Below are 26004 nucleotides of genomic sequence, written 5' to 3'. Positions count from 1 at the left end.
ATTGCGGTGTCATGGTCACGCACGACACACCTCCCTTGGCGAATAAGAACTGCAGCATCATGGTATTCGACCCCTCCTATATATATCCGCTTATTCCGCGACGGAGATTTTGTGGTCACAATACTATTCGTGAGCACTTATCTTTGAAGTTACACACCTGTTCATAATCACCATGGATGCCCCGTTTACTTCCACTACAAGGCCCGAGAAGAGATTGCGAGTTAGCGAGAGTGACGCGCAACCCCAGGCGAAGCGAAGATCAACACAGACCAAGATAGATGATTTCGTGGTCATTGACGAAACACACGGTGATGTCAACCCCGAAGCCTATGATGATGTAAGGGGAGATGAAAACCTGGGGGGTTGCGAAAACGTGAACCTTCAACAAACCGCTGGTTCAGATTATTCCGATGATGCTGACACCGTCATTGTGCTTAACGATGATGACAACACTGACTACTACTCGCTTAATAGCGATAATGATGATGAGGATGATCACGTCGTTGAAACCCCAAAACTTGATGAATGGATGACCGTCAAGGGCACCGTTTCTACGTGTCTGAAGATTAAGGTAGACTCCGGTTATGTGCGGCTGAGCAAACGGAATTCACAAGAAGAGCCGAAGAGGTTGAAAATGCCCCGGAATGTGGCGGAAAAGGTTTGTATTTGTATTAGTCAAGTGTGTGTGTTTTTAACATTATCCTTTATAATCGCGTTAACCTTTTTTCAAATGTGTCATTCTCTCTCTATTTATAGAAGTTTACTTAGCGAAACTATATATATAAATTTACGTGGAACGTCGTGAACACGAGGTAATTCTAACGCCGCGGGTGGTTATAGTCAATTCACTAGAGGCACACCTTTTTAGCTACGCGGCGAAGTGAGGCGTTGATGAAAATTGTGTATGATGTGTGAACAGAGGATTATATTTGTTTACCCAAGGAGCACTAGAATTACATCGAATCGTTGCGATAACCCGTTGGTAATACTCCCGCTCTATAACGACTGGTGAATGTGGGGTGATGCCTGAGATATGGTTGTGTGAATAGAGTGGTTGTTACTATTGATCTCACTCCATTCTGTTATTTTTACAGCTGGTGTCGAAAATGGGGCGGCTGAAGAAAGACTTAAGCAAGTTACAGAAGAAATACAGAAAGCGGAACCGAGCTGGTTTGATCTCGGGGTTCACCCTGTCAGAACACCCGTGTTTTAAAGTGTCATACAGCAAGCTAAATAGTTACTGGTATGTCGACGTGCGGAAGTTCACTGGCCTGAGGGGGGATGTGTATCAGCGGGATAATGGGGTGTGTTTTGCTGTTGAGGATGTGATGAAGGTCATCACTCACATTAGCGCTTTTGCTTAACGTGTGAAGGATAAAACCCCCACGGTTTGCGATGGCGGCAAGCACCTCTAAAGAAGACGGTAGTGTTAGTTCGCTCATATTAATCAGGTGTAAATTATGTAATATCTGGGTGAAGGGTCGTAGCGAGTTTAAGAAACATCACAGACAATGCACTCATCGCGAGAAACGATTCTTTGAATGCGTTAAGTGTCGATTAAGGTTTGATAATTATAGAGGGTTTGATACTCATGTGAAGAGTAGCAGTTGTGCGAATCCAAAGCTCACTCTCAAAACCACGGTTTTAAAGTGTGACTCGTGTGGTTTGGTCTTTGGTTCGAAAAACAAGTTTAACACTCACACGAGCCTGTGCGGAACTGTCATCAACCCACCAACCCAAGCCTGTGCGCACTGTGGGAAAAGGGTCGCTCAAAAACGAGGTTTAAGCGTGCATTCTCGTATTTGCAAATCGTCTCCCGATAAATTGGGAATTAAGTGTCGCCTCTGTGGTGAACGATTCCCCAACAGACGTCTGATGTGGAACCATCATCGCACAAAACACAACAACAACGCACAAGTTGGTGGACAACCAACCGATGGCGGAGCTTTCATCGACAACACCAACCCCCCTCGTCTACAACCAGAACCTTGGAGTGCGGATGATAAACAGAGACCCTGGACCGACGATCGCGGGGAAGTTATTGATAGACCGCTTATGGAGAATTATCGTGTGCATAGAGATATAATACTTCGCTCTCATCTCACGCAGAACAATGTTTATCACACCTACAACTTCCCACTGAACGGTAATGACGCCGAATCTACTGATTTTTCCTCCCACCTCAACTATATATTTACAAACGTACAGCGCTCTTTCAAGGTAAATGTGGCGTTTGGTATCATTTTGTCACACATTGAAACCGGAGAATATAGATACTTCATCGCCTATAGAAACAACCAACTTTTTGATAGACCTCAGGCTGTTAATGATTTCAGATCACTACGCAGAGTAGTGAAAAAAATCAAGCGGAAAAGCATCGACGACCACGTGCTGTCGCAGAGACCCAATACCAAATGGATGCCGGTATTTGTGACTAATGTTGTTTATTCTGTGTACTTGACCTCTTACGTCCTAGGGAAGAACACCAGCGCTCCGACTATCCCCTCGTGGTTAAAAAAAAAAAAATGTGTGTTATTGACAAAACAAAGACACAACAACTCACTGTGCGCGTTTCGTTGCTTAGCAACCCACTTAAAATTGGTAACTAAGAAAGGACCACACACAGGTTTTAATCATGAAAAGAGGACTTTACAACTTTTCCGTCAATGGATTCGGAATGTAAACAAACACAAAATCTACAAATCACCGAAAGACTTTCCCGGGCTAAAAGTTCCTGATGATGTGCCGACGTTTGAGAGATTATTTAACGTTCGCGTGAATGTTTTCGCCCTAGAGGATTTTGGGTATTCATGCACCCCATTATATTTGTCAACGAGAGAGACTCACACACCCGGTGTTACGGATTTAAACATGAATTGTTATGATGGTCACCTGTCCTACATCACAAATCTCAACTCGTACGCGCGTCGCTATAAATGCAGACATTGTGATGTTTGTTTCAAGAGTTCTTCCGCCGCCCGACGACACGAAAGAACCCCGTGTTCAAGGCGAACACGCATGAAATTACCGGGTGGTTACATGAAACCAAAGCAAACGGTTTTTGACAAGTTGCGGGATATGTGCGACATCAATATTCACGAGGACATGAGGTGTTACGATTTCTTCATCATGTTTGAAGCTTTGTTAGTGAAGAACCACCACCATGATGATGATGATGATCAAAGTAACACCCTGTGGACACAAAAACACCACCCGATATCGGTTAGTGTATGTAGCAATGTTCCGGATTATACAGAACCGCAATGTATAGTGTGCTCGGATATGGGGACTTTATTGGGTGATATGGTGTGTTACATGACCCAGATAGCTGATGAGGCTAGAAAACGCACGGAACACAAACTTCGCGCTGTTCTCGAGGAGCTTGGTGCGCGGATTAAGGACCTCGAACATCGCCGGGGAAGTGTTGAAACAGCTGACCGCGTTAACACGGAACCACCTTCGAAGGGTATGTTAGATCGCATGTCGAAACACAACGTTTACCAGAGATTTCTGGAAAAAGTGAGGGAGTCGGACGACATTCAACCCGAATACAACGAGTGGGAAGAGCTAGCGGAAGTAGATGTGGAGGTGTCGCCTACTTCTCCCAACACAAACGAATGGACAGAGGCGGATCGATTAAACCTCAAACAATTAATTCAACTCCGCGACTCTGTATATCGTTACTGTCAACAGGTTCCGGTTTGGGGATTTAACTCATCTAACTACGACTTAAATCTCGTCAAGTCATACCTAGCACGCAGTCTTGGATTGATTGGTGCTCAATCTAACAACTTCATAGTCAAGCGAAACAACCAATACATCTGCATAACAACCGAAAAGTTTAGAATACTGGACCTTTCACAATATCTTCCACCCGGAACTAGTTACGAAAACTTTTTGAAAACTATGAAAATCCGAAAGAGTAAAGGGTTTTTTCCCTATGACAGTCTGGATGATGTTAAACGACTGGACGAACCAGGGCTCCCACCAATCGAGGCTTTCTGGTCGGATCTAAAAAAGACCAACACCCTATCGGATCCAAACAGAGAGGGTTACGACAAACTGCGACGAGAACGACCAACCAAAACCGACGCTGATATCCTGACAGAGCTGAAACTCGAACGGGTGCCTAACACAATTGAAGAAAATTACGCATACCTGCGAAAGGTGTGGAAGGACAATAAAATGGAAACGTTAAAGGACTTGTTAGTGTGGTACAACAATATGGATGTCCAACCAGGTGTGGAGGCCATCTCAAGCCTCAAAGATTTTTATTGGAAAGAAATAGGTGTTGATATTTTCACCGAGGCCATTTCCATACCCGGCGTTGCTCGAAAACTTTTGTTCAAAACAGCTAGGGATTCTGGGGTGGGGTTCTCTCTGTTCAGCGAAAAAGACAGTGACTTACACGAGACAGTTAAAGAAAATATTTGTGGAGGTCCGTCGCTATTATTCACACGCTTCCACCGAACCGGAGAAACCTACTTGCGAGGTAATACAAACAAGCGTTGTGGTAATCTCATCGGCCTAGACAGCAACGCGTTGTACCTCTTCTGTTTGGGACAGGAGTTGCCCGTAGGGCATTATATACGGTGGCTTCCTGCGAAAGATGGATCGTTTGCTCCTACGAAATCTTGTGAGCGATATACAGCGTCATACGACTGGTTAGACTGGATATCGCACAGTGAGAATATACACCTACTACACAAGATGAACTCAGGGCGTGAGAAACGCGTTGGACCTTACTTGGTGGATGGATACGATCCGAACACGAAGACCTGTTACGAATACTACGGGTGTTACTGGCACGGGTGTGCAAAACCTGGTTGTTCCGTGGCTAAACGGAACCGTTCTTCAACCTCGACGCCTGAGGAGCGATTGGAAAGAACTATATCACGAGAAAAGTACATCAAGGCGAACGGGTATAACCTCGTTTCTGTGTGGGAATGTGACTTTTTCCGTTTGCAAAAGGACAATCCAAATTTGAGGGAATTTATACTAAATAAACAACACCAGTTCTACGTAAAGCATGAGAACAAATCCCCCATAAGCACGGAATCATTATTGAAAGGTGTGGTTAATGGTGATTTTTTTGGAATGGTTGAGGTGGACATTCACGTTCCCCAACATCTTTATGAACACTTTTCTGAGATGTCTCCTTTGTTTGTCACATGTAAAGTTCCGCACTCGTCAATCGGTGAACACATGCAAGACTATGTTTCGAAAAACTCCCTATCCAAGAAGGATCGGATTTTACTGGTTGGTGGTATGAAGGCGCGTAAAGTCTTGTTAGCAACGCCATTGTTAGCTTGGTACATAAGACATGGGCTAACAGTCACAAAGGTAAGACAAGCGGTTGAATACGGGAGAAAGGCATGTTTCAAACCCTTCACGGATAAGGTCACTCACGCTCGGAGAATGGGTGATAGCGATCCTGATCTTGCCCTGCTCGGTGAGTGTTTTAAACTGATCGGGAATTCTGGATACGGTGGGATTCTGTTGGACAAATCAAAACACCAGGAATGTGTTTACGTTGAGGGTGATGATAACGCTAGATCGAACATAAATAACGCGCGTTTTATCTCTCTGTGTCAGTTAAACGACGAGGACTTCGAGATCACTCGCGCGAAAAAAACAATCAGTTTAGACCTTCCTATTGTTTTAGGATTCTATATTCTACAGTACGCCAAGCAACGGATGTTGGAGTTTTACTACGACTTCCTCGACGTTTTTGTGAACAGAGCTGATTTTGAACTTTTACAGATGGATACGGATTCTTTATACTTTGCAATTCACAGATCGTGTTTGAGTGATGTCATAAAACCCGAAAAAAGGAACGACTATCACCGTATGATTAGGGGGTTTTGCAACCAGGATGACATAACAGCAGACGCTGACATTCATTTTCTCCCGAGAACTTGTTGTGAACCTCACATCAAACGAGACAAAAGAACTCCAGGGTTGTTTAAACTGGAATCACAAGGGTGCCAAATGATATCGCTTAATTCCAAGACATATGTTTTACAACAAGACAGTTCCGGACAAAATGTTAAAATAAGTTCGAAAGGGCTGAGCAAACGCAACATTAGAAATCCTGTTGAAACATATAAAGCCGTTCTTAGAGACCAAAGGAGTCGTGGGTCGGAAAACGTCGGGTTCAGGGCAAAGGACAATACCGTGTTCACATACAGACAGCGCCGTATGGGACTCTCCTACTTTTACTGTAAACGCGAGGTGACAAAGGACGGAATATCCACAAAACCTCTGAAACTAGTATTAAAACCAACCAGTCGGAGGTAATTTGGATATAAAATGTGTTATCACAATCCTCTCATCCGTGTTTGATTCTGCGATGAACGTGTTGTTATAAAAATCCGACGACGAGTATTGGAATGTGGGAGTGTAGTAATAATATTTACCCATTCGTATATTTTTATGATAATATCTATCTATATATAATATAATATCTTAACCTGTTGTTTGTGTGATTAGAAGAAAGAACTGTTTGGAATACCGCATACGCAACCTATATTTATAGCACACATGTAACTCCGCGCAACGCCGAAAAGCGAATGCGGATTGGATATGAGGTATTCTACCTTGTCTTTATTTAATGTTTGTACCCACATTCTATTCACCAGAGTTGTATACCATCGCACAATAAATACTGAATTTGCTCCTTTTTTGCAGTTTCCTTTCACGTGTGTGTGTGTGTGTGCGCGGTTATTACACCAAGGTGGCGTATGCGTGGTTGAGTGTTGGTGTGAAGTAATGATTACTCCTGAGGTTGGTATGACACAACCACCATCGCAAATGACGACGTACTCACACGGCATTTTTATTAGGTTTTATATAAAGAAAGTATACAGTGCGCGGGATACAGCATAAGCGATACGATATACAGGTAAATAATACCACAACATACAGTGTGCAGGATACAGCATAAGCGATACGATATACAGTTAAATAATACCACAACATACAGTGTGCGGGATACAGCATAAACGATACGATATACAGTTAAAAAAATAATACCACAACCGACACAACGGTGAGGTAGCTAGAGCACAGTATGCGACATAGTACAACATAACACAACATATGGTTATAAATACACAGTTACTACAGACAGAGTATACATGACGTGATTATATATACACCAACACAACACATCAACGCTGGAGAAGACATATACACATCGGTGCTAATACACAACCAACGCTAACACGGTTAGGAGGTCAGTAGTGAAGCCAGCGTTGCAGAACGGTGGAATGAGGAGTGTATCTTCGCTTTCTCCGGCTCCTCGCCGTGTTTGTGGTGGTCGTGTTGTTGTTATGGTTGGTAAGGTTAGGGTTCGTCGGGTAGAAGGAGTTGTGGGGTTGTTGGCTTTCGTCATCGCCGTCGACGGCGTTTCCCTCTTCTTTATCACTCGCCGCATCTTCTCTAGGCACTCTGTGAGAGTAGTTTTAGTTGTTTTGTTCAATAACAGTTCGTATTTTCTCTTGGGGATAAGCACCAGTTCTTCGGCTCGAGGAGATGAAGTCATTGTACTTCCCGTTTGAGACATCGACTTCTTCGCCGTCGTCTTCGTCGCTACCCTCTTCACTAGTAGAACCACCAAACAAGGGGACGTCGAGTAAAGAAATGATAAATGGTATCAAGTCCCTGATACCTACTAGGAGTTTCCAGGTGACCGGCCGACTCACCGACTTGTCCACAATTCGACGCAAATAAGTTTTCTTCTTTCGTAGTTGAGTTTTATGGGCTTCTGATATGGGAACGGTCCCTTTCAGAATGTTCAAACAAATCTCACATAACGCATCCATCTGCTGATTGGTCATAGTTTGTAGCAATAATTTCCTTTGAGCGTTGGAGTGTGTGTGTGCGACCAGTTGGAGGAAGGCCGCTGAATTAGGAAACAGTCGATGAATGTTGTCCATATTACTCGGGTGCGTATACCGTTAACACCTCTCCCGGGAATATGTTGGTTCTAAACTGATAGGCTTTGTTACCTCGCGGAGATAGATCTATCAACAAATAACCATATGGTTGGTTGTCTGTTGCCTTTTCATATGCATCAAGAAAGAACGGAACTCTCCCAGGCAGAATCTGTCGGCCAATCGCCGCAACTTGTGAGGCGTCTCTCCTGTTTTTAAAGAGAACAATAAAGTGAGAATTCAGTGAAATGGTCCTGGCGTATTTTCCATAGGTCGTTGATGGGAATAGAGTCTGGCTGATTATGCACACCGTTATTGTTAAGTGATGACTCATTGTTGTGAAAAGTTTACACATGCTTGAGCTACGAGACACTTCATCTATGAGGTCGTCGATTACAAGCAGTTTGTGATCATCGGGATCCTCGCTCCATTCAATAATTTCCTCTTCATTTGGCACACCTTTGTGAAAGTCAACCTTCAACCCAGAGGAGTGGGGAACACCGAAGGTTGATTCAATAGTGTCATATAACCGCTGCCACATAGAGTAACAATACATGACCTTCGTTATCCTTCTGTCAAACATACTCTTTCCGTGGTCCATTAGTCTTTTCGTAAATGAGCTTTTCCCTGATTGGGTTGCTCCACTTATAAAAATAGTGGACGGAGACGGGATCAAAAGCGTGGGTGTCGGTTCGGGGTCTTCGTCCGTCATCGTGAACGCGTCCAACCGCCGGTGATCAACTAACGCACCGGGGATAACGTTTCATTATATACCCATAAACATAATGGTCATTATCGAGATAATTCCCTGAAAAATGATCGAGAATTTGTCTCAAACACCAACCCCTTAGTCGGAACAGTAAATAATACACAACGAACTGTCCACACGTTCTTCCCGCTTGACTCTGCACACGAACGTGGTTCCAAATTAACATTCGGTGGTGGTGAGGGTAACGGTTGGTTGATTTATCGTTTATTAGCGCCACAAAGCCGTCCACTTCTTTCACACGCCTAGCCAATCCGTCAGCGAAGCCCAAACTGTCAAAAATTTCAATCCTTCCCACATCTACGAATATAGCAAACCAGTGTTGTCCCGGTTCGTGCGACTTTTCAGTATTAACTATAATCGCTATTGGACCGTGTAATGAATCTCTCCTCATCCGTTTTGCGAGGTGTTTGGACAGTTGATTCGCGGCGAATACGCCCAACACACGGTGTCGCAACACAGGATCACAGTTTATTATGCATTCCAGCTGTTGACTGTTCATCGCTCGTTTTACGCTATGATGATGTTTCTGCTTTTCTCTATTTGAAAAATGTCGTCAAACTCCGCATAGACCACGCATGACACTGTCTCTGGGAGTGGTTTTGCAAACTGAGCTTCAAGTCTAAGAGTCCCCCGTTTTTGAAGACGTAGATATGTTCCGTCGTTGTAGCCAAACACCGGATCCAATGAAAATACATACAAAGCATATCCAGCAACGAACTCGTCTGGGGTTATGTCAACGGAGGTGGTGTGTATATTGTCGACAGTTGACCAACACCCTGATGAACGGAAAAGGTTGACATACGCGGGGATGATGGTTCGTCCAGTGTTTTCTCCGAAGTGTAATTTCATAGGTCCGGACTCGCCAACGCTCGTTCCATCACAAAAAAGAGCGATCTGTGACAGATCCCAATTAGCGAAGTTATAAGGATTCTTATGGAAGTCGCCCATCCCCGTGGCCTTGGCAGATACAAACCCGACTACTACTTTGTTAGGTCGAACGCCTTGGAATATGTTATCCCAAGCGAAGCTGGTTTGGCCTTTAACAATAGAGTACATCTTCACCTCTGTTCTGCGGTACGGATACTTGGCTGGGGTGGATGATAGGGCCTCGTTATGACCCCATATCACCCCAGGATTTACACAAACTTTCATGACTTTTAAGACAATGTCCTCAATTTGCACCACGTAAGCTGTGTCTGCTTTGGTAGCCATCAGCGCAAATTGAGGGGTGGAACGGTACAGTTTTACTTGCACATCAACTTGATTCAATATATACCGCTTCATTTGAAACAGGTCATGCATCAAAGGAGACTCTAGGTCAAAAGTCCTACTCTCCGAGGTAAACTCATACCTGGAGAACATACCGGTGTTGCTTCCGTTTGGGTCAGTTACCTCCAATTGACCGGGAGTATCCTTGAAAAACAACTGCGCCCGCATCTTCGTATTGTTGTCGATTAAATTAGTATTTAAGAGTGTTTGAATCATAGCCTTGTAAGGATAGTGGTTGGTTGTTGAGTTGATGAGTTGACCCTGCAACCACACATCTACTTGGGCGAAAAGACCGTGAAGAAATAAATTAATTGGCCCGCACGGTTCATCAGGGATTAGTGGAGAATTATCGGCATGAGTTATTTTACACTTAACATATAATGACGTGCGTCTAAGGTCGATGTATTCTAACCCGTTTTGACCGCTGATGTGGAATTCAATGGGGGCTGTTGTTCCAGATAACGGTGACACAGGACGACAGTCTTGAAGATAGGTTCTTTCCAATGCTGTTTGCGTGGGAGGTAAGTTGAACAGCGAGAGTTCTGGAGGTTGTGTTTCTGTAAAGAACTTAGAATCGTTAATTAAGGCTGACATAATGTTAACCAAAAATATCCTCTATTGTCCTCGTCTTCTTTACACGCGGATATGGTCTTTTTTTTCCTCTTGACCTTCTTCACCCTGGATTGTGCGCGATTACTGGTGATTGTCCTCTTCCGAACGAGTAACCCCCTTGAACTGCGAGATGTCTTTGCTCGCTTGGATTTTTTATTACCACGCTTCATCGCTGAGTTCCCAACCGCCCTCGAAACCGAGTCGGGATTTCGCCTTATCTCGGCTTTTGCTTGGTCCACAACCTGCTCAGTAGGACTCACTATTCTTATATTATCTTGGGGTATGACGTGTTCACCCTCGTTCTGTAGTTTGACAAAGGTGGTTGGCGGAGGGTGAAGTAGGTCACGAGGTGGGTGGCTCTGATGTGTGGTGATCATGCTCGATCCGGGTTTAAGGCTAAATGTGCTGACTCGGTATTGGCGGTTGTGTTCGGTTGCGTGGTTGTGGTGAAACGAGTCAGCGGTGTTGTTGATGTCCTTTCCCCTCGCTACATCCGCGTAGTACTTTCGCCATAAAGATATATTTGGGATGTACAACCCCCCATCTGTTTCGTCCTCCTTCGCGGAATTGCTCATGAGGGAGACGATGTGTAGTATTCTTAAACTAGGAACGGGTATCGCTTAAGTTGAAGCGTTAGTGAAGACACATCAGTTAAGAATGTGGCTGGGTCGTTGTCGACGTCGGTTATATACACATCGATTTGGTGAATCGTGTTGTTAACGAGGCGAACGCCCACATTGTATGGTTCTTGTACTTTAATGTTCCACGATAAATAACCAGAGCCCGATGTTGACTTTACCCGTCGCAGTAAAGGTCGTCGTTCGCCGTCTACGATTATGGGTTCGCACACAGAACAGTATATGTAAAGCATGTCATCTGTGACTTTCTTCTTTGTCCCTCCTCTGCCTCGTTTGGCATAAAATTCACGAAGAGCGATTGTCCAATGACCTTCCAAACGAAGTGGTTGTTGTAAATACAGAGAAAACTTATATGGTTGATTGTCTGGAAAATATAATAAACTGTTGTTACTGTGAGCAACAATCCATTCATCTGTCATCGCTGATAGTGGGATGGGGAAATTGAATATCCACAACCCTTTGATTATGTTATCTGGTCGGTGTCTATCCACGAATTAAACTTTTTTGGATAGCCATACCACTTAACAAGAGCTTGTTTGATCCTCCCCTCTCCGTTTTTATCACCCTTCACAGTTCTATACTTCAAAATTCTCTCTATACGCCAATGCGCTTCGTCCGGATCTTTGTAAAATTTGTTCATTTCGGCTCCATAAAACACACCGGTAATGGGTTCCGATTGTAAATCTTCGACTTTGTATATTGGGATGCCGTCTCTGCGCTCACGGTGAACAACTCTAAAAACTTCCTGTGTCCATTTCTCTTCATACTCCTTTTCAAACGCTCTCTTGTTTGTTGATAGTCGCACGAGGTCACCAATTTTAAACGCATAGGGTTTGGGGTGTTGGAGCATTGATGAATTTGTAAATTGGTTTTTCACACGCGGTGAAGTGTCATAAATATCTAACCAAACCTCAGCTTCATTCTTGTGATTAACTTCTGCAGGTGCCCTCCCTTTCAGCGAGGAGTGAGGTCGGTGGTTATAGTTATATACCATGTCTTGTAAAATGTCCGCATAACGATAAGTCCTCTTATAAGTAAAGTACCTAAACAACATCATTCTCAGCGTTCGTATGAAACGTTCGGCGTAATTAGCTTTAATATCACTATTCTGTGTTACAAAATGTTTAACGTGATATTGACTATAGACTCGTTTCACTGCATTATTTCGGAATTCCGCTCCCTTGTCTGTTCGGAGTGAGAATGGAACCTTTCCCATAGATTGAAATACGGTTTTCATCGCCGATGCGATGGTATCCGACCGCTTATTTTTGACAGGGTTAATCCAGACGAATCTTGAAAAACAGTCAATAACGATAAGCAAGTACTTTATGCCGTTGTTGGCGTCGGCTATGCTTGAAACATCAATCAGATCAGCGTCGGCTTGGACGTTGACACCACCCACGATAACTCGGTTTCTCTTGAATCTCCTGCGTGATCCTTTGTGAAGATTATAAGCATCTTGAACATTAAGCCATTTTTTAACGGTGGATGGGTTGATGTTTGGTTCGTTCCGTCGGAGTGTGTGTATAAACTTTTGAAACCCGCTGAACGCTCCGGGTTTCCTTGGGTCATAATAATCACCAAGTAGTGTTTGTGGCATTGTCACCAACGATAGATGTAGAGTGTTTCTTCGAGCATGTGATAAAGCTCTTCTGTCCACCAACCTGTCTTAAAACGTGTATCCCGAAAATCTCTGCACTGATACTTAAGATAATACAACGGTGATATGTCACACAACCCGGGTACCTTGCTTATAAAAGCTCGCCACTTTTGTGTGACAATTTCCTCATTCACCGACTCGATTGCTTGATAAATTGAGAGATTAAGTCCTCGCTGATTCGCTGAGTTCAAATCTTGAGAGATTACAAAAAAATACGACAGTGTAAGGAGATATTCCAACACATGAGTGATAAGCGCTGAGTCATTGTCATCGGTGGTATTCATCATATTATGTCGTGTATATGTAACGCCTCGCGCTAACCTGATTTACCGAAGGAACAGAATCGCACACACTCAAACGCTTTGGTTTAGAAGTAGTAAATATGGACTACCCATGTTATGCTCTGATTAATATCGGTGTAATGTGTCACACCCGGATGATTCATGTTTGACACAAAAAGCTCTGAGTATGCTCATACTTGACCTCATTTAACAAATAAAGTCACTGGGGTGAAAGTTGTGGTATGACTAAGGCTAAGTGAATGTTTGAGTCGTAGCTCTGGGTATGGGTATGACGTCAAAATTTGCCCTCATTTACATAAGCAAGTCGGGTTATGATAGATCTCCATAGGGAATTGTCAGGATAGAGAAGCACATAACACTACTGCTATTCTGCACTCTTCTATGGACAGACGACCACGTGCTTACAAAGAGTTTCGCAAAGTGTTGCGCAGTTTAGGTGCACCAAAGCGTCTCATGAGGACTAGCAGTGGAAAAAACATGAAGATCCATCGACCAAAAAGGTTGCTAGTGAAGAGCAAACCAGGTCTTGGCGTACCTGGGGAGATTGACTTTGGAAAGTTAGAAAGATTTTAGAATGTAGAAATGTTGGTGTAAATTCTGTATGCCGCCATTCGTGAAATAAAAGTTTTGTAATTGAAAAAAAGAATATTTCTGTGTGTTGTATTTTCACCAAGATCAAACCTGATGCAAATTCCATGGTGGGTTAAGATGATGATCATGATCTCTCTCTAACATATCACAATATTATGAAAAAATGGTACAAGGTTTCATGAAGATGTATAATGTTCAGTGAAATATTAATTGAGAATGTAGAGTGCACTAGTGGAGAGCCTCGCATGACGGAGAACGATAGTGTCCTGCCTCGCCACATTGACACATCGGTATAGAACTTCACGCTGATGAAACGTCAAGTCTAAAAAGATTAGGATATTACGACAAATAGTAAATGAATTCATAACAAAATAACACATGTGTATGGTTGAGTGAACATTACTTGAGCACGTAGAGTGCACTGTGGAGACTCTCATCACAACGATAAGAAAAGATAGTTTACTGCCTCTCGTCATATTGACATACTCGTATAGAGCCTCAGACTAACTTGTTGAGGATGGAGTTCGCGGTGTTGACACGATGGAGTTCGCGGTGTTGACACAATAGGCATACATATTCAATGTATGATCAAAACACAGAATTTTGACAGATGTTCTAAATTATCGCCACCCATAACGACGAGATTCCTGTATTTTGGTGATGCACTTGATATGGATTAAAACGTTACATATTGATGTGTCAGTCTGTAGGTTTATTCCTCAAGAAACCTCTCAATTATATTGGCGTGGAGGTTTTGAAGCATGTACGAAAATGTGAGGGTTGTTAGCAACACATTTCACACATATCCTCATGTCTGCTTATAATTGATCAAAGGCTCTCGACGAACTTTGAAATCAAAGTAGATACGTGGGAAGAATATAAACCTAAACTCATCCGGAGCGAATGCGAAAACGCAACAATGGGCGGGGCTATATGCACCGTTTCCGACCCACGCTTACGTTGATGAATGCGTTTTGGCGAACGTTTTCCAAATCAGACACATATACTGGACTTCGACATATTCCATTTCTTGTAGAGACATATAAGCTTTTGGGTTTCAATGTTTGGTTTCGTTATATATTTTCATCATGAAATTCAATGGCTATATTTATTGAAGGGGGCTGACAAAACAGAGCTTAATTTGTTCAGGCATGCCATTGGAGATATAGCTAATCATAAAATAACTGCATGGAAACACTTATAATACATAATTGTATGGTTTGACCCAACCTTTGACATACTTGTTCCTTATATAAAGTTTATGTAAACACAAGGGAGAAGGTTTATAAACAATAAATCTAAAACGCAATTTCTTTCTTTTTTCTTTTTCACGCCTTCATCACTGTACTTTCACGAAGTTACACCTGTGGTCGTGAGAATGTAAACATATTTTTCCTCCTTGCAAAAAAATGTAAACAGTTTTTATACACTTCAAAAAAGTTGAACATGGGGGTTGCGTGAGTAAATGAAAGTAAGGGTGTATAGTTGATAGATAGAATGTTTATAAAGCAAATATTAGTCATGGGTGGGTTTTTCATCGATTTACTGGAGAAAAGATTCTCATATAATAGAATGCGTAGAACGGTCATCTTTTGCGTGAGATAAGTAAATAAAACATTGAAGTTTGACAGTAAAAAAGACTTTCTACCGAGAGTTTCATCTCATATCTCTTCTGACTGACCATGAGCTTCCAGCTACTTTTTAATTCTGCCAAAACAGCGTTCCGATTCCTACTTGGGAATAACCTTCAAACTGATCAAATTTTAGGGGAGCGAGTTTCTTCCCAACTCACATCGCTTCTAACATATTTCTTGGACGAACTGTGCTTGCACGAGGCTTTACCCATCAACTCAAATTACTGTGGTCTCGTGACTTTGGTCATTGATGATCATCTATTTAGTTTAGACAGAGTTCAAAAGACTCTGTCGATTCAAACAAAAGACTGTTTGATTATTTCGATTCTTGATATAAGTGATATCAAGGATGCGGTAGCCCTTCTCCACAAGGGTGAAGCTGAAGTGGCTGCAACAAAAGCCATAGAGGATTTCAACAGGAGATATCAACATTTAAACTAATGTAAGTATGAAGACATTTATAATATATTAGATAAGTAAAATTTCAAGAACCTCACCAAACTTGTGTACTTATCAGTTATTTACTTATCCAAACTTAAGAAAATATTTGCAAGTAATATGATATGTTTTATACTACACATCTCAATGAAGTAATTAATACATTGCTGATACATGTCAATACTTAAAAACACATATTGTCAAGTTGTATATGGGATGTTTCTTCAGTGGGAGACTGACACCTACAAATCATGTCAAAATGAGATGTCTTTATGGTGAGTGCTAATTAGTTTGGTATTTTTTCCGGTCGAAAATTTGTGATTTAATTACATCTGAGGGACCATGAGAAAACGTTTACTGAAGTAGTATTGGTCACTTTTTTCCGAGTTCGGTTAACAAAAGTGAAAATAATCGTAATTATTGAAAGAATTTGCCAAACCTATAGAAATGAGTTTTACTGGTCGTATGTGCTTGGTTTTAGAGGTCATTACATCTACGTTTTACACTGTATATATTCCAAATCTTTGCATTCCCGAATAATATCATATTTCATTTTCTGATATGAACTATAGGGAGTATAGCGGGAGAGGTTTACCGCACGAGTGCACACGATAGCATTGCGAAGTCAACAGTGGAACAGTTATAGTCTGTTTCTTGCTCCCATCTTCATAGGGTTTTACTATACAGATACATAAATATATGGCGGGCTGTGAACAATCCGACACTTATGGGAAGCGGATAAAAATGTGGGGATTGTACAGCATGTTTCAGAGTCCATTGAATATTACTTCACATGCGACAAACATGTCTATGTCTAATTAACATCTCTTAATACGCTTGAATTATTTCTTGCACGAAAGTATCCTTTTAAAAGGCTATATATTTAATCAATTTTCTATAATACTGTATAAGCGAAAGTGACATGTATAAACATCTTGTTCAAAATATACTTAACACCGAAATACACAATATACAAGAGGCATTTACATTACAATCCTAAACAAACATTATATGAATCCGAGGTAGGAGGTGCCGTGTTGGGAGATTCAATTATCAAATTAGTTTCAGATCCCAAACAATAATTCATGTCTACATGACCACACAGGGTTTTGACCAGAACACGATTACAAAGAGGAAAATTTGACCCCACTAGACAACGGTAAAATGTTTGTCACCCTACGCTCGATAAATTAAATTAGTAATGACATTTATGCCAACATAGATAGAATGTATAGAACTGTTAGATAGAAACCATGTATTTTACAAGTTTCTGGGGACAATCATATGAATGTGTTTGATGATGGAAACACTCACACATTGATCCTTAAAGATAAAGAGATCAAAAGGGCACCGCTCCGCGAAATCTTTCCGTGAAAAGCTATGATGGGTTGTGACGGGTTTGGGGACTATTTTATTTTTAATTTGGTCATTCTTGGTATCGCATTCAAGAAGACACCATGTTACCAATTCTTCTGCTTATCCTGTTGTTGGTTGGGGTGGATGCTACGTCCTTTAATGGGCAGTTTTGTAGCTTCACCCCACAACAAATTGTGTGTAGGGCCGGCGGGGGCACCTACACGCACTTACATGGTGCCCCCTATCCACAGACAACATTGATAAGACTTGTAGGGAGGAGGGATAGGGTGGAGTTAGATCTCAGACTATTCCCACGTCTCAAGGTAAGTGCTTATTCATCATATTAAGAATGAATCTAAAGGAATATGTTTTAAGTCTTAGTCTCTGTGTCACCCTCGCAATTCGTATTAATAATAATATTATTATTATTCAATACTATTCGTTCAGCTACATCATTTCGCTGCAAAGTCAAACGATTTTTTTCCCAACACTCTCATCAAAAGGGGAACACCATCCATAATTTTTCACGCAATGAAATAATTCAAGCGTACACGTTAGTAGCCGTACTCCTCACATTTTAAAAAAAAATCCGGTTCTGGTTTCTATATGTTAATGTCTATGTCAACATTCTTGTTGCGTCTGAAGTTAACAAGGTGGGAACGTAATGTGAAAAATAATGAGAAAATATTGAAATGATCAACTTCGTATTAGCAAAAAAATGATAATATTTCAGTACATTCAAGGGAAAGGTGCACGATGCCAGGACCTTCAAGGAGACGTGGGGAGGGTGACAATCAATGGCCAGACATGTGAAGGTAAAAAGTAAAGTACATAATTATGTGTCAATGCGTGCGTCTTCTGTTTTATTCGAAAAGTAATTCACATGTTATCGATGTATGAAACAAACCACCCTTGGATTTTTAGGTCTTAACTAGTTTAACCAAAGTGTATATTTGTTTCACCAAAAATGTAACACAGTTTTATTTTACGAAAAAAAAATGTTCATTGATTATAGTACCATTTCATTTTCGTGTTGTTTTTATTTTTGTTTTAATCTTTCATCGTGGACAGTGTGAGAGCAACACAAGTAATGTTATTCTATGACAATATGCGATGTACGTATGATACGCATGCAGTAAATTTCATTAACATTTTTCAGAAAGTAGACGTTCGACCATAACAACGTCAACGACATCAACAACAAAAACATTGAAATCGTACATTGTACACTCTTTCCACAGCTGCATGTTTTGCAATGGTTCGTTCTTTCCTAAGGTGAAATTCATAAGCAGGTTGGACCTCCTCTGTGTCTTCCTTTCTAGCTTCTTGTTGTTGACTACCCAAATAGATATCGAACTCATTCAACCCCACTGGACTGGATATATATGAGTTGTAATCAAGATCCCCTTGAAAGAGACTGTCCTGAGTCAAGTTGTCCAATGACTTAGATAACTGAGACCCCCTATGTACACGTTTTTGGGATGGTCCTGGTACTGGAGAGCCTGATCGTTTCCTTTCATTTACAGCAACTTGTTGAGAGGTACTGGTATTGGTGACTGAGGGACGTTTAGGGCAGGTCAACTTATGCTGGCGAAGTGAGTGCATTTTCCTAAAAGTTCTTCCACAAAAGGAGCATGGTAAACCCTTCTGTTTCTGATCATGGGTTTTGATTGGGTTCATGTCCTCCATGGAGGGACTGCCATCAGAGCTGAGGTCATCACAGCTGTTTATATCTGGCCCAGGCAGGCTCTTTAGTCTGCCTTCTGCTGAGAGCGAGGAGAGTAATGAGTCATGGCTTGCGCATGCGTGTACTAACTGTTGCTATGGCTGGCATCATCATTTACAGATGGCGGCCATGTTAGCAACCCTTTCCATCTGAAGTTTAACACTTTTTCTCCACTCTAACATTGTTTCTATTAACATAATTGGTGTTATCTTAACACTTTACTTTGTGGCAAACCATAAATGAAGATTAATGACTGTCTGTAGAAATCTTGACAAGGGAGGTCACAGTAAACAAACCCAGTCTGGAATCCTGTAAAACTGAAAAGTATGTTTAGTTGAAGTGTCACAATTATCTTATCTGGGTTTTCTACAGGAAACTGTTTACGCTGTCGTAAAGCCTCAAGTACCATCTTTCAGACGAAATTAACAGTTTATTCAAGCAGGGTTTGTTTTCACATGAATCTATCGCAAACATAGGTTTCATTCATACAGTGTGGCAGACAGAGTATGCTGTTTGTTAAACATTCTAAACTGACGGACAAAGAAACGCTGGTTTCACAAACCTGGTTGCAAAACTGATTCAAACTCAAAAACATTGTTTACAGCAATATAGGAACATTCTTGCAAACCCAACCTTCGTGGCTGATAACATGTAATGAACGTGCAGCATGATTTTGGGGTGAAATCTGCGTTTTTGCATATAATGTCAAAAGTGCTTTTACGAAAATTTCGTGCAAAGATCGGGTATAAATAATGACTAAAACTCTTCTCTGACATTCGACCGTTTAGATTTGATGAACAAGAATGCCACGTTTAACATCTGTACAGCGCGAGAGAGCGATAGGAATGCTGGAGATGGGTGCAACCCAGTCCAGGGTTGCGACAATCATGGGCTGTCATAAAACCACGATAAAGAGACTAGTGCAACGTGTCAGACAGACTGGTCAGACAGACTGGTCAGACATCAGACAGACCACGGAGTGGAAGACCGCGGGTAACAACGCAAAATGAAGACCGCTATTTACGTCTGCTTCACTTTCGTAACAGATTCCTCACTGTTGCGTCATCAGCAAGAGATGCACTACAACACCCCATCAACAGGAAGACCGTGGCCCGACGTCTCCGCCATTATGGACTGAGGGCTTATCGACCATTCAGAGGAATGACCTTGACCCTGCAACATCGACGGAACCGATTGAGGTGGGCTCGAACTGTGCAACTCTGGCAAAGACGACAGTGGGACAGAGTGGTTTTTTCGGATGAAAGCAGATTCAAACTCTTCAATGCTGACGGCCGAGTGCGTGTGTACAGACGTAGAGGGGAACGGACGTCACGTTGTTGTGTTCAAGAGGTGCAACCCGATGGTGGCGACAGTGTGATGATATGGGGTGGTATTTGTGGTGACAGGAAGACTGATTTGGTTGTCATTAATGGTAATCTAAATGCTCAAGGATATATCAACCAGGTATTGAGACCAGTCGTGCTTCCCTTCATACAGAATAATCCAAGAACTCTGTTTCAACAGGATAACGCCACTCCACACAGTGCACGTGTTACAAGGGACTTTCTGAACGCTAATAACATCCAGGTTCTTCCTTGGCCAGCCAGATCCCCCGACTTGAATCCGATAGAACATCTGTGGGATCACCTCGGGAGACGTCTTAAGGAACGTCAACAACGTCCTCATGACCGACAGACGTTAACGCAAGCCCTGCAAGAGGAGTGGCGTCAGATCACCCCAGCAACTGTCAGGAGACTGGTTACATCTGTTAGACGTCGTGTCAGGGCGTGCATTCGTGCTAGAGGTGGACACACTCCATACTGATGACATTTTCTTAATTTTGGGTGATTTCGGTGTGATCGACTTATGGACAATCCAACTGCTTGAACAAAATTCATTATAATTTCTTAAATATCCACCATATTTTTGTTAGAGCGTGCACACCTGTTGTCAGTTACCATCTCTTTGATATACAGTCATAATTGCTTACATATATTGTCTTACGTTTTCATTTCATAAGAAAAAATGTTGCCAGCGTTTCTTTTGTCCATCAGTTTATGTATCTTAATCACTCCTGATTGTGAGATTAGGAGAAGTGTTTGGAATACCGCATACGTCAAACAACCCGATATTTATAGCATGTGCACAACTCCACGCAACATCAACCATTTGTGTGTACGTGGTCGAGAGAAACGGAAAACAACTATATGAACATCATTGAAAACGCACCACCTGTAAATTTTGAAATAAGGCAATAGAATCTTTTGGAAATGGAAAATTAATGGTGGGAATTTTGATAATAACACACTAGATCGTAAATAACGCTCTACAGTAAAAAACGGATCGTTCGAACACATCATCGAACACATCACATGAAAACAACAAAATTCATGCACATCACACACGAAGGGCACAAATTGCATGCAGAAAGCATGCTGTTCAGGGGTATAAATGACCTTCGGCACAAAACCGTTCTCATTTTCGCAGTACTTTCGTAAGTAAAGTTTTTTCGCCATGCCAAGATTGTCACCAGAGGAACGAGAACAGGCCTTGGGTATGTTGCAGGTCGGCGCTTCAAGCAGAAACATTGCACGACGATTTGGGTGTCATCATTCGACCATTCTGAGGCTTGCTAACAGATACCAACAAACAGGAACCAGCAGGGACCGGCAACGCCCAGGTCAGGCACGTGTTTGATCAGGTTTGATCAGCGCTTCCACCGTCCGACGCCGTCTCCGTGCGGCAGGGTTACGTTGTCGACGCCCTTACGTTAGACCCATCCTGACTGACAGGCATCGCCGTGAACGCCGACAATGGGCTGAACAGCATCATGTGTGGTTGTTACGACTTTGGCATGGTGTGGTGTTCTCCGACGAGTCGCGTTTTCACTTGCGAAATGCTGACGGGCGTCTACGGGTATGGCGTCGACGGGGTGAACGTTATCATCAAGATTGTGTTGTGCAAACCGATCGGTGGGGTGGAGGCAGCATTATGGTGTGGGGAGGGTTAGTTATCACCACAGAACCGCTCTGATTGTTTGTCGTGGCAGAGTGAATGCCGTTTACTACCGTGACAACATTCTTCAGAACAACGTAGTTGCCTTCTTTCACAAGCATCAAGATCTGCACACATTTCAACATGACAATGCACGAGCCCACACTGCACGTGTTTCGATACAGTATCTGGCTAACAACAACATTCCTCTACTTCATTGGCCTGCATTGTCACCAGATTTGTCACCCATCGAACACTTGTGGGATTACATCGGCCAACGCCTCGCACGTGGTCCACAGATGAACAACCTTGGGGAACTCGACAATGCCTTGCAGCAAGAGTGGAATGCAGTGCCTCAGGACTTTATTCAGAGACTTATCCGTTCAATGAGGAGACGTTGCACAGCTTGTGTTGCTGCTAACGAGGGTCATACACGCTACTGACTTTCCATTTTGACCCCATCTTTATTTCATTGTCAGCTGCATTAAATCTTCACTGTTTTGCTTGATGTTTTTTGCTTCTTTTCTTTATCAAACATTGGTCTACACAAATATGTAAAAATTACATAGATTGCTCACTTCTGCTCTTAGAAATCCACAATTTTAGGGGTGGTGCGTTTTCAATGATGTTCAGTATATTTCGTGTTCGATGGAAAATCTCACTCACTATACAGTTTATACATCACGACAGTATACCAACACCCAACGCCATGATATGGTTGTTTACATATGAACATACCTACTAATATGTGGTTACTAACACAGGTATGAATCACCTTACATGGTTACTGCAGCTATACATGATATGAGCCACACCACACTAACTATAAACCACAAATCACATATATATCAATTCAATACACGATTGCGATTTAAAAGTCATAACGCCAGTGGTAGAATATATGCTTATATTCATGATTACATTCACAACACCAATGAGAGAGAGAGAGAATATCCGTGACTATGTAGCTCACAACAGTGAACTAAGAGTTTGTGAGTCAACATCTGTAGATCAGGGGTAAGTGCAGCGATGTAGAACAGGCTTGTGAGAGTGTAGGTCAGTGAAGCCAGCGATGTAGAACAGGGTTGTTGTGAGGAGTGTATCCTCGCTTTCTCCGTTTCGTAGATGTGGAGGTGACATGTTTTTCGCTGGAGTGTGGTGGGTTCACACAGTCCTTGAGAGGTGGATTTTCGATATTGTCATTATGATCACAGAGATTGGTGGTGCTTTCCTCTTCTTCTTCCTCCTCAGTTGTGGTGGATACTTTTACCACACACATCCGGTCGAGCGCCGTTATGTACACAAGTTTTAGTTGTTTTGTTCAATAACTGTTCGTACTTCCTCTTGGGGATAAGCACCAATTCTTTGGCTCGTGGTGAAGTCATATTTGAAACTAAATCTCGTCTGCGGTAACCAACTTTCCAACTTCTTCGTTAATTTCCGTATCGCTACCGTCTTCACCAGAGTTTACAAACAAGTGGTCGTCGAGTAAACAAATGATAAACGGTATCAAGTTCCTGATACCTATGAGGAGTTTCGACCGACTCACCAACTTGTCCACAATTCGACGCAAATAAGTTTTCCCTCTTTCGTAGTTGTGTTTTATGGGCTTCTGATATGGGTACGTTCCCCTTCAGAATGTTTAAACAAATCTCACACAAAGCATCCATCTGCTGATTGGTCATACTTTGTAAAAGTAATTTCCTTTGAGCGTCAGAATGCGTGTGTGCGACCAGATGGAGGAAGGCAGCTGAGTTAGGAAACAGTCGATAAATGATGTGGCTGTCCATATTATTCGGGTGCGTATACTGTCAACACCTCACTCGGGAATATATTGGTCCTAAACTGATAAGCTTTGCTTCCTCGTGGAGATAGATCTATCAACAAATAACCATAAGGTTGATTGTCTGTCGCCTTTTCATACGCATCAAGAAAGAATGGAACTTTTCTGGGTAGAATCTGTCGTCCAATCGCTGCGACGTGAGATGCGTCTATCCTGTTTTTGATGAGGACTATAAAATGAGAATTCAAAGAAATAGTTCTAGCATATTTTCCATAGGACGTTGATGGGAATAGAGTTTGACTGATTATGCACACCGTTATTGTTAAGTGATGACTCATTGTTGTGAAGAGTTTACACATGCTCGTGCTGCGAGATACCTCATCTATAAGGTCATCTATTACAAGCAGTTTGTGATCATTGGGATCCTCGCTCCACTCAATAATTTCTTCTTCCTTTGGTAAGCCTTCGTGAAAGTCAGCCCTCATCAACCCAGGACTATCCTGAGCAAAGGTTGATTCGATGGTGTCGTACAACCTCTGCCACGTGGAGTAACAGTACATAACCTTCGTTATCCTTTTACCGAACATAGTCTTTCCATGGACAATAAGTCTTTTTGTAAATGAGCCTTTCCCGGATTGGGTTGCCCCACTTATAAAAATAGTTGATGGAGACGGGATCGAGAGTTTGTTTTTCGGCTTGACGGTCTTCTTCCATTTTCTCGTCAGTTATCATCTTCCATATGAAGTGTTGAATACGTCCGGGTTGATGTTAAGCTCACAAACTAACGCAACGGGGATAGCGTTTCATTATATACTCGTTAACGTAATGGTCGTTATCGAGGTAATTGATTCTTGAAAAATAACTGAGAATTTGTCTCAAACACCCCCTCAATCGGAACAGTAGATAATACACAACAAACTGTCCGCATGTTCTTCCCACTTGACTCTGCACATGTACGTGGCTCCAATTTAACGTTCGCTGCATGTGATGATAACGGTTGGGTGGTCTATTGTTTATTTGCTCCACGAAATCGTCCACTTCTTTCACACTCCTGGCCAATCCGTCATCGAATCTTAAACTGTCAAAAATCTCAATCGTTTGCACATCCACAAATATAGCAAACCAGTGTTGTCCGGGTTCATATGACTTTTCACTATTAACTATAATCGCTGTTGGGCGCTGTGATGAATCCATCCGTTTTGCAAGGTGTTTTGTCAGTTGATTCGAGGCAAATACTCACAGCACAGGATCACAACTTAATATGCATTCCAGCTGGTGACTGTTCATCGCTCTCTTTTACACTAACTGATAATATTTCTACTTTTCTCTATTTGAAAAATGTCGTAAAATTCTGCGTAGACCACACATGATACTGTCTCTGGGAGTGGTGTTGGAAACTGTGCTTCGAGTCTAAGGGTTCCCTTCTTTTGAAGGCGAAGATATGTTCCGTCATTGTGCCCAAGCACCGGATCCAAAGAGAACACATAGAGAGCATATCCGCCGACGAACTCATCAGGGGTTATATCAATGGTGGTGAGAGTTTCGATGTTGTCAATGGTTGGCCAACATCCCGACGAACGGAAAAGATTGACATAAGCGGGAATGATTGTTTGTCCAGTGCTTTCTTTTAAGTGTAAGGTCCGGACTCTCCAACACTCGTTCCGTCACAGCGAAGTTATAAGGATTCTTCTGTAAGTCACCCATCCCCGTGGCTTTGGCAGATACGAACCCGACTACTACTTTGTTAGGTCGAATGCCTTGAAATATGTTATCCCAAGCGAAGCTGGTTTGACCTTTAACGATGGAGAACATTTTCACCTCTGTTCTGCTGTATGGATACTTGGCTGGGGTGGATGAAAGGGCTTCATTATGACCCCATATCACCCCAGGATTCACACAAACTTTCATGACTTTTAGAACTATGTCCTCGATTTGTACCACATAGGGTGTGTCTGATTTCAGCACGAATTGAGGTTTGGAACGGTACAGTTTTACTTGTACATCAACTTGGTTCAGTATGTAACGCTTCATTTGAAACAGGTCATGCATCAAAGGGGTGTCAAGGTCAAAAGTCTGATGTAAACTCATACCTGCTGAACATGCCGGTGTTGGTTCCGTTTGGATCGGTTACGTCTAATTCACCAGGAGTATCCTAGAAAAACAACTGAGCCCGCATCTTCATCTTGTTGTCGATTAAATTAGTATTTAAGAGTGTTTGAATCATAGCCTTGTAAGGATAGTGGTTGGTTGTCGAGTTGATGAGCCGACCCTGCAACCACACATCCATTTGCGAAA

The 26004-nt window shown here is 42.2% G+C and overlaps 1 protein-coding gene across 1 annotated transcript; it reads right to left on the bottom strand.

Annotated features, from left to right (window-relative positions):
* Positions 1-9213: 9213 nt before the first annotated feature.
* On the bottom strand, positions 9214-10143 carry LOC137259655 (uncharacterized protein F54H12.2-like). Its single transcript, XM_067797262.1, has one exon. It carries the CDS (start codon positions 10141-10143, stop codon positions 9214-9216), a length of 930 nt encoding a protein of 309 aa, XP_067653363.1.
* Between the last annotated feature and the right edge of the window lie 15861 nt (positions 10144-26004).

The sequence above is a fragment of the Haliotis asinina genome, chromosome 13, assembly GCF_037392515.1.
Source record: "Haliotis asinina isolate JCU_RB_2024 chromosome 13, JCU_Hal_asi_v2, whole genome shotgun sequence".
In the NCBI taxonomy this organism is placed as follows: Eukaryota; Metazoa; Mollusca; class Gastropoda; order Lepetellida; family Haliotidae; genus Haliotis; species Haliotis asinina.
The sequence above is the reverse complement of the archived record's forward strand: the minus strand, read 5'-3'. Positions and strand labels throughout refer to the sequence as shown.